Source organism: Wolffia australiana, chromosome 14, assembly GCF_029677425.1.
Source record: "Wolffia australiana isolate 7733 chromosome 14, ASM2967742v1".
Classification (NCBI taxonomy): Eukaryota; Viridiplantae; Streptophyta; class Magnoliopsida; order Alismatales; family Araceae; genus Wolffia; species Wolffia australiana.
In genome coordinates, this window is record NC_135848.1 from 6,633,334 (window position 1) to 6,643,032 (window position 9,699).

Below are 9,699 nucleotides of genomic sequence, written 5' to 3' on the forward strand. Positions count from 1 at the left end.
TGCTTAAGGATAAATTCAGTGAACTCTTTCCTTAATGTCTCCACACTAATGGAACATGATTCACCATATTCATCATATCAGGGAGACTAGACATTACTATTATATCCAATATTTTAATATCCTTCTTGAGTATCCTTTGATTAGTAATATTTAGAACACATGTTTAAGGACAGGTGATCTCCATGTTATAATATTGTCATAATTCATATAGTCAATATATGCACTCATGGACTTCAATTATAAGCATCACGCATGCATTATAATTAATATGGAACAACACGTGGAATGTGTAATTGGCTTTCAGGCCACACATATTTCCATCAATCTACCACTTGGATAAAATCCAATCAGTTTTTTAAAACAAACATCTTGTGTTCTAGTGAGTCTCAAATATGATGTAACACGATGATCCGAATTGATACGTCGTGTAGCTTTTAGAGTTTAGACTCTAAATACAATGAAATGATGTGAAAATATGCCACAAATGATTTTGAGAAGTTTTAAATGAGAAATACTACAATCGTCAGAAGACGAAAGTGGTAGATCAACTAGGCGACACGTGACGGGTTTAGTCACGATCGAGCTCCCAATGATCCACGTAACCAGATAGAAGGGACCAACGTGGTGGGGAACGTTCTCGTCCAAGTGCGTCCACACCGTCTAAATAGACAATCAAATCCGATACCGTCAATAAAATCCCTAACACAGATATGTGGCTAATTCCTAGAATTCACGTATAAATTCTCTCGAGGACGATGAGCAATTTAGAGTTCGGCACTGAGAGAAATAATTAACTCTGTAATGAAAGGGAAAGAAGAAGCAACCTTTTGTGTTCCTATAGATTGTGTTCCTGGATTTTGGCTTGGAGGAGGTAGACTCTGATGCGTATCACGAGAGGTCTAACAGGAAATCTGTAGACCAACAGATTAGAATGTGTTTGCCCTTGTGCGCTTGACTGTTGAGGTTGACGATGACACTTCCACAATATGCCGATGTCGAATAACATGGCCAAAACAAGATTTAGGCAGCGGTATTGGCTGCCGAAATTGTTTCTTATCCTTGTAGCCGTCGAGACCAATCGAGGGAGGTAACAAATGGATCCAGGGTGTGACAGAGTATCAGGGGTCAAATTAGATGCCGTGAATCTCGTAAATCAGACCCCGTGGAAGATCCGTCAGTGTAATGAAGAATCGGAATGCTTGAATTTTCAACAAGACTAAACCACCAAATCGGGGACGGAGGATCAGCAATCAGGTGTCCAGACCACCGTGAAGCGTTGATGATGGAAATGTAAAGGGGCCATCTGAATTCGGCGATGCTCGATATCAACGACGATGACTTCAACAGGCTTTAGTTTCTGAAGAGCATCGTTTGATCTTCGTCATCAACTGGATGACCACCATTCGAACGAGAATGGTCGGGTTGAAGATCCGGTGTTGAGAATGGCCGGAGCCTTGAATCAAGGAGAAAATGACTGAATCTTCATTGGGGTCGGCCATTCTCGTCACCGTCAACTGTTGGGTATAGGCGTTCGACCAACAAGAACAGAGATGAGTCACAGCAGAAGGCAGCGTACTAGAGAACTTCGCGTAGTGTAGAGAAAACTTCAATTTCTGTCAACTGTGATGCACGAGGTATTCCCATAGTTTCGAAGTCGGGCGGTCGTGGTGATTTGCAGATCACAGAAAGATACAACCGGAAGAACACTGAGTCTTCTTCTTCTACTACACATTCAGAACTTTCACCAAGGCAGAAAAAAAAAAGATAACTGTCAATAATGGAACGAGATTCAGAATTCTTCAACAACATGACATCCCCTCTAACTTCCACTTCTCCCTCTTCTTAAAAGGTGGGGAAGTGGCAGTTATGGAAGCCCAATTGGGCCCCCTTTAAGGGGAAGGCCTATTGGGCCTCCCCTTGAAAGGGATTCTTTAGGGGGAAAAGAAGCTCATTATGGATTTCCTCCCCTAAAGATGACAATTAAACACGATTAAGATAAACACGAACGATGGAGGAGGCCGGTACTCACACATGAGGGGCCTCCGACAATCCAAAAACGATGAAAAGAAAAGAAAAAGAACACCAAGACGTCTCGGCACTCTCCAAGACAACATGACTGTTGCTTCAAGCTTGATAATGTAAGTGTTGGTTTTTCACGTCGGCTTTGGCTCCACATAAGGGCTGGTGACGAGTCTGAATGCGATCAGCTGGTTGGTCTTCCATCAAAATATATTGAGCTTTTGTATATAATCAGTCTTATAGAGTGTGATTTTTATATTTTTACCTTTATTTGGAATCAAATGCAATACTCTTCACCATTCAAAAATCTCGAACCACAAATATATTTGCCTTGGTGGTGTGGAAATATTCAAGTAAAACTCATAGATGAAGAATAAAATTAATATGGCTGTCAAGCCAATAACACCACCATGTTTTGAATTAAGTTCATTGAAAAAACATTAATTCATTATCATTGTCACCTCATGTTTATAAATGAAGTACATGTTTCAATCCTATGGCTAGGGACTTGTACAATCTTAGTTAAGATGTGGCCGTCCATACACAAGATGTTCTTGGAGCCTCAAGTTAACAGACCACTTACACATTGTGACATGAATAAACCTCATTGACACTACGATATGACACCACTAAGGAATTCATATGAACCACTTTTGTGAACTCTTTCTCTAAAGAGCGCCCACCGTCTATCCTTAATGTCTCCACACTAATGGCAACAAGATTAGCCATACCTATCGTATAAGTAGGTCCAGATCGTATTATTCTATCTAGATAACTTGATGTTTGTTCTTGTGTATCCAATGAATTGGAATATTTACAGTACACCCTTGAAGTCTAGTGATTAGCTTGATTATCTATCATTTATCTAATCTATATGTTCCATCTATCTCTCAATCTTTCTATTTATGTTTTTGTCTGCCTATCTTTCTATCTATTACTCTATGTATTTATCTATATCTCTATCGATCTATTTGTCTACCTACCCATCTATCTATATATCTCTCTATGTATACTTGTATGTATCAATTGATCTATTATCTATCTTTTTATCTGCATACCTACTTATCTATTTTTCTATGTTTTTATCTATCTGTCTATCTATCTGATTATCCATCTATTAGACAACGTAAAGTTGCGCCTCAAGATTAATCTTCATCTGAGTGTTACGAAGTCAATGACGATTCAGATTCATTAGAAGTAACGTCAAGAAGTTATCAGAAAAAGAAGTTATCCAAGTTTTTGCATGAAAAAATTTCCCCATCTCATTTGAGGCAGAAAATTAATCGATGTCTCGATGTGATACATCCCTTTCTTTGTTTGTTGGTTATACCATTTTCAAAATTTTAAAATGTTATAATGTGAAGATATAAATTTTTGTTGGTTATGAACAATGTCATGAATCCAATGACCATGTTATTTTGATCATTGTATCCATAAACTTATTTTTTTATCATTCTAATACAAAATTTATATCTTTTTTATTGGATTCATAATTCGTATCTTTTATATGTCTGCTCATTATTTTAACAGTCCACCAATCTAGTTATTGATCTAGAAATGTATCCCCCTACATATTTCTATATAAAGTCTACCTATAGATTTATAAACATAGTCACCATACCATCTTCTCTATTTTCATCCCTTCATCTACCTATCTACTTTCCTAGTTACATATTTATACATATAAAATATTACTTATTTAAAATATCTTTTTTACCTACCCATCCATCATATTTGTTTTACAATATTATTTCTATTTTTATTTTTTGACCTCTGTTTTTTCTCTATCTATCCATATGTCCATGGTTTTATCAACCAATCTATCCAACCATGAGTTTATATTTTTGTCTAATCTATCAATCAATCTATACATGCATCGGTTATACCCACTTTTCTCCTAACTAGGAAAAGTCATCGGCTTAAACAGCTTCATTAAAAACCAAAACTCCCTGGGACTGGTTCATCTTCATACTCATCCTCCTCGGGTATGATGTTAAGGAGTCTTACTCAGCACCCATGCCACATTCACGAACTGTTTGACTTATAGGGTTAATTTTAAGACTAGACTAGAAGTAAACAAACATGTACCCCTTATACTCGCAATGAGATTAGCAACTAGGATTCAATATAAGTTTAAAGATCGAGAGGATACCGGCTAGGATTCAATATAGAATGTCAGGATTTCATCTATATAGTAAATACTTAGATGGCTACGATCACATCTCAGGCTAGCCGTTATTACTATAAATACAAACACACATGCACGATGATATTTGAGAAATGATGATCTCACTACCATACTTGTCCAGTGTGTCATCCTTCTCTCTCTCTCTCTCTCTCTCTCTCTCTCTCTCTCTCTCTCTCTCTCTCTCTCTCTCTCTCTCTCTCCTTCTAGTCTCCATCCTCTTCTACCTCTTCTGGATTTCTTACATGAGAGGCAGAAATCTACATCATGGAGAAATCAGCATCATCTATCCACATTCCCAGATCTGGAAGCTCCTCAAAGCTGCATGAATCGAGAGTGCCGCCACCGAGGCCCGTCCAGGGGCTTTGGCAGACAGCCAGAGCTTCATCCTCAGACCCGCCAGTGCCGTCAAGCATCCCAAAATCAACCATCTGAGAGAAGCCAATCAACTCACTGACGTCGAATGTCTCCTCTTGGGGAGCCCAGCTGCCAGACCCAAGCGGCGACTCGGCGCTTGTGACTCTTCCATTGAGCCTGCTGTTGAGGTCAGAGATGGTGACAGTTCTCTTGCTGAGGTGAGAGTTCCAGTAGTTTTTGATCTCGTTGTCTGTTCGACCCGGCAACCGAGCCGCAATGAGAGCCCATCTGTTCATCCTCCCAGTTATACAAAACCAGTCTTAGTACATATAACAAAATGAGAGAGTTTTTTCTAGTGCCTGTTGCCAATGAGGTTGTGAAGGCGGATGATCATATCCTCTTCTTGTGCGGAGATGTTGCCTCTCTTGATGCCTGGTCTCAAGTAGTTGAGCCACCGCAGCCTGCAGCTCTTCCCACACCTATTCAACCCTTCAAGCAAAGACGCACATATATACTTAGAGAGAGAGAGAGGATGCGGAGAGAGAAGATAACATATGGGGAAGAGAGAGAAAGGGTATCCAGTAAAAGAGAAGATAATTGAGGAGAGAGAGAGAGAGGTTTACCAGCTTTCTGGGGAAGGGCTCTCCACTTCCTATTCCCGTGAGTTCTCACGTACTCGATGAGCTTCTGGTCCTCCTCCTCTGACCAGGCCCCTTTGTTCACCTTCATCTTCTTGCTCATACCCGGCCCCGTCTTCCTTTCTCTCGTCCTGCTCTTCCCCATCTCTCCCCACCCACACTCCCCTCTCGCCCACTGACTGCTTTCTTTCCTTCTCACCCTTCTTTATATATATACTCTCTCTCTTGTGGTATGGATCTCTCCCGTGCACAACTAACCGTGATCTAGGTCTGACGTGGCTAACCCAATAGCCGCCGCGTAGCATGTGATATAGCCGCCAACCGCGAGTATTGACCGGGCAACAACCCCTTCCCCCCGTCTTTCAGCTAACCCGGTCGCTCCCCCCTCCCCCGCTCACGGCGACCCACCTCTCTATCAGTCTCACTGTTGACTATGCTTCTTAGTGGCCAAATTCTCTCTCTCTCTCTCTCTCTCTCTCTCTCTCTCTCTCTCTCTCTCTCTCTCTCTCTCTCTCTCTCTCTCTCTCTCTCTCTCTCTCTCTCTATCTCTCTCTCTCTCTCTCTCTCTCTCTCTCTCTCTCTCTCTCTCTCTCTCTCTCTCTCTCTCTCTCTCTCTCTCTCTCTCTATCTCTCTCTCTCTCTCTCTCTCTCTCTCTCTCTCTCTCTCTCTCTCTCTCTCTCTATCTCTCTATCTCTCTCTCTCTCTCTCTCTCTCTATCTATCTATCTATCTATAATATATATTCATTTATCTATTTCTCTCTGTCTATAATATATATATATATATATTCATTTATCTATTTCTCTCTGTCTATAATATATATATATATATATTCATTTATCTATTTCTCTCTCAATCTCTCTTTATACCTCTCTGTATCTATTTATCTATCCCTCTCGCGATCTATTTGTCTCGCTGTCTCTCGATCTATTTATCTATCTTTCACTCTCTCCTTCTATTTGTCTTATATCTCTCTCTATCTATCCATCTCTCAACCTATTTATCTATATTTTTCTCTCTACCTATTTATCTACCTCTCTCTCTCTGCATCTATTTGTCTATCTCTCTCTCTCTCTATCTATCCATCTTTCAACCTATTTATCTATATCTATTTATCTACCTCTCTCTCTCCATCTATCTATCTATCTATCTCTCTATATCTCTCAATCTATATTTCTCTCACTATTTATCTATGTATCTATCTCTCTCTGTATCTGTTTATCTATCTATTTATCATCTTTCTATCTCTCTAGGAGAGGCCATCTGACGGAGCTGGGAAGTGCGTAGCCCAATCGGGTAAAGCGGAATCTCATTCGTTTCCCCATTTCGCTTGGCTCCGTTTTCTTTCTCTTTCGGCGCGGGCTTTGGAATCAAAGTAACTTTACTCGTACCTAAAAATTTCAATAATATTCGCAATGCCACCGAACCCTTCTTTTCTTTGTCTTTTGTTTTACGTTATTTGATCTAAGACTGGACGACAGATTGGATTTCGTTTGATTCGTGCCTGCAAACCCTTAAAAAGAGAGGTTAGTTCGAAGGTCAGAAGGAGATTACTTGAGGTTTCTCGCCGCCATTAAGACGGCGGGATTTTGTAGCGGCTGCGCAGACTGTCGATGGCTTTATCCAGAGACTGAGCAAGCTCCGGGAGAGTCGCTTTGTATACTGCTCAAGGATAGAAATAATTACTCAAATCTCAGTCGTTCTTTGTTATTGTTTGAATGATGAAATTATGTTTCTTTGGAGTTGAAATATGTTCTTTGTCGCAAGAAATTGAATTGAGGCTACGAATGTATTTACCACGGGAAGCAGAAGTCTGGGCCTCAGTCATGAGTTCCGAATACGAACTCTGCAGGCGAAAAAATGGAGACGCGCGTTAGAAATTTAAAAGATAGATCTGAATTCGGTCGTGTTGTGACCTTCATCAGTTTCATGTTCTCTGTGATTCTGTCCGACGTTTTCCGGTAGTCCTTTTCCGCTTCTTCTGATAGTTGCTGGCATGCCTGTATCTGAAGCTGAAATGGAAAAAATCTACGATTAGTGGCGAGTCGATCATATCCAAGAAATAATACTAGATATAAACTGAAAGCCAAGAATAATTTTGAAGTTTCACTAATCGTCGGTTCTCGTTAGCAAGTTCTCGGTCAATGTCTTGCCAGGTCCAATCCATAAGACCGAAGTAAATCCCTTTGACTAATCATAACGATAAAAAAGTTCGTTGAGTTCTAAAATAAAGATGAGTTCGTTTTGAATGATTACTCAAAAGAAGGTAGTTATGATATTAGAGAAAATTCTCGGTCAATTTCTCTCGAGCTCTGATCCATAATACCGAAGCAAATCATGTAAATTAATCTAAACGATCCAAAAGTTAAATCTAAATCCAACAGGAATTCGTTTCGAATTATTGCTCAAAGCTGCGCAATTCTCGTCACAGTAATCGTTGATTCTCGGAGGCATTTTTTTCCAGCTACCATCCGAAATACCGAAGTAAATCCAGTAAAACGATAAACGAAACGCTTCAAAAGCTCAAACTCAAATTCAACACGAGCTCGTTTCGAATTAAACTCAACGAAGGTAGATTCCTGTTACACTAATCTTCGATTGATGTTCGCACGTCCATTCAACGAATTAAATAAATCCAGACCGAGATGATCCAAAGAAGGCGGACGAAATCATTCTACAGTCTCGAAGCCGGGAGACGGAAAGAGGCCCTGACCTTCAAGCGTTTGGAGAGCCTCGTCCTGGACGCCTCAAGATCCTTGACGATCTCCGAGTGGCTGAGGTCAACGAGCCTCTGAACCGCATCGATTTTGGAAGAGAAGAGATCTCTGAGTTCCTTGACGGATCCGACGGTCCTCTGAGGCGAAGGAGTCGCAGTCGCAGGGGCGCGGAGCAGCGATGGCGACGCCAAGGAGGCAGCGATCTTCTTCCTCGCAGGAGAAGCCGCAGAGGCGAAGCGACGGTCTCTGCCATTGGCAGAGATCTCGCCTGTGGAAGGGGGAGTCGCCGGAAGAGGAGATCTGAAGGCCGCCGCTCCCCTTGCTCGGGATTTTCCCGACGCGCCGCCCCTCTTCCTCATCTCTGAAACTGGTTCTGTTCCTGCGCAGGATTCCCGCCAGAATTAGACTTTAAGTAACAACTTTTTGGCGCGGGAAGACATTTTTTGAATTCAAATGACAATCAATTATTATCTGACACGTGGTTCCATCGATATTGACTCATACATAGAGGGATTAAAGAAAGAGAGGGATGACTCGTACATTTTCATGACCGCTCTTAAACTCTTTCCGAAAGAAATAAAGATAAGTTCTTTCGTAAATGTTCTGAAAGTTCGACTCTAGGCATGAGTTTAGGATAAAGTGAACAAAATTGGGACACTTTCAATCATTCCAATTAATATATTTTTATTGAGCCAACATAGGAAACAAATTTGGCCACACGCTGATATGTTCCTTGAACATGTTCCCAATTACCAAATGAAACCGCGATACTTGGCTATTTACTGCATGAATGGAAAGATGTATTCCCAAAAAAGACATGTAAAGAATATAAGTGCCAATAATCTCCCCATTAATCTGACTTGGTACTCTGTTTGTCATGGCAAGTCTTGCAGCTCCTCCACAATGGCCTATAAAAGTTGACTTGTGTTTCTCCTCGGCATAGGACAGGTTGAGTTTTGTCTCCTCAACATCCCTGCGGTGGTGATCTAGATAATGCCTATTTCGCGATGCTGAGTTATGGTTTGATGCATGAAATAAATTTCAATGTCAATTTACAATTGATCTCTAAAATACATTACATATGAAGTTCCTTGTCCGGAAATTTTCCACCCTTTAATTTCTACCCGGGGTAGCTTCTCCAAGCCATGCAATTGCATGGCCTCTAGAAGTATCCACGTGACTAGAAGGTTTCTGGATCTCCTCTCCTTACTCACCACTTCTTCTTGAAGATGTTGTGGATCTCCACACCATCAAACAGTGCTCGGGGAGTGAGTGGAGAAGTAGAGAAAGAGGGTTGGCTCGGGATAACATGAAAATGTGCTTTTATAAAAATATATTTATTTCAATAAAAATATGCTTTATAATTTATTTTTACCAAGTATTATAGATATTTGAACTTGGACTATTCGCCATTCAAGGATAAATGATACATTTATGATTTATTTTCCTACTTTTTAATATATTTTATTAATTTTTTAAATTAATCCCACTAGACTCTTGAGAATCGATTAGATTTCTCACATCTTTCAGTAAATTTATTTGAGATGGAGGAGTAAGGTAAATAAAATAATGAATTTAGAATAAAAATGGGAAGAAAGAAGAACCCAATCCATCTCCTAGAAAATAAGATGCCTATACACAAGAAGCCCACTCTTGAAGCCCATTCAAACATCTTTTGGAACAATGCCAACTAAAGGAAAGAATTGTTGAACTAACCCACAACTTGAATTTGCCCAAAAAATCCCAAAATTTCTGAAAAATCATAATAAATTATTATAACATG

The 9,699-nt window shown here is 40.2% G+C and overlaps 2 protein-coding genes across 3 annotated transcripts; both read right to left on the reverse strand.

Annotated features, from left to right (window-relative positions):
- Positions 1-4,199: 4,199 nt before the first annotated feature.
- On the reverse strand, positions 4,200-5,892 carry LOC144711979 (transcription factor MYB4-like). 2 transcript variants are annotated; one of them, XM_078586145.1, is made up of 2 exons: positions 5,185-5,892; positions 4,200-5,040 (listed from the first exon to the last, which is right to left on the reverse strand). In XM_078586145.1, the coding sequence occupies exon 2, from the start codon at positions 4,855-4,857 to the stop codon at positions 4,465-4,467; it is 393 nt and encodes a 130-aa protein (XP_078442271.1). In that variant the 5' UTR covers positions 4,858-5,040; positions 5,185-5,892; the 3' UTR covers positions 4,200-4,464. The 2 variants fall into 2 exon arrangements, with proteins under 2 accessions (XP_078442271.1, XP_078442270.1); XM_078586144.1 differs by having other exon boundaries at positions 4,200-5,050.
- Positions 5,893-5,964: 72 nt separating this feature from the next.
- On the reverse strand, positions 5,965-8,305 carry LOC144711992 (uncharacterized). The gene is made up of 4 exons (XM_078586164.1): positions 7,913-8,305; positions 7,116-7,211; positions 6,997-7,045; positions 5,965-6,861 (listed from the first exon to the last, which is right to left on the reverse strand). Exons 1-4 carry the CDS (start codon positions 8,273-8,275, stop codon positions 6,773-6,775), a joined length of 597 nt encoding a protein of 198 aa, XP_078442290.1. The 5' UTR covers positions 8,276-8,305; the 3' UTR covers positions 5,965-6,772.
- Between the last annotated feature and the right edge of the window lie 1,394 nt (positions 8,306-9,699).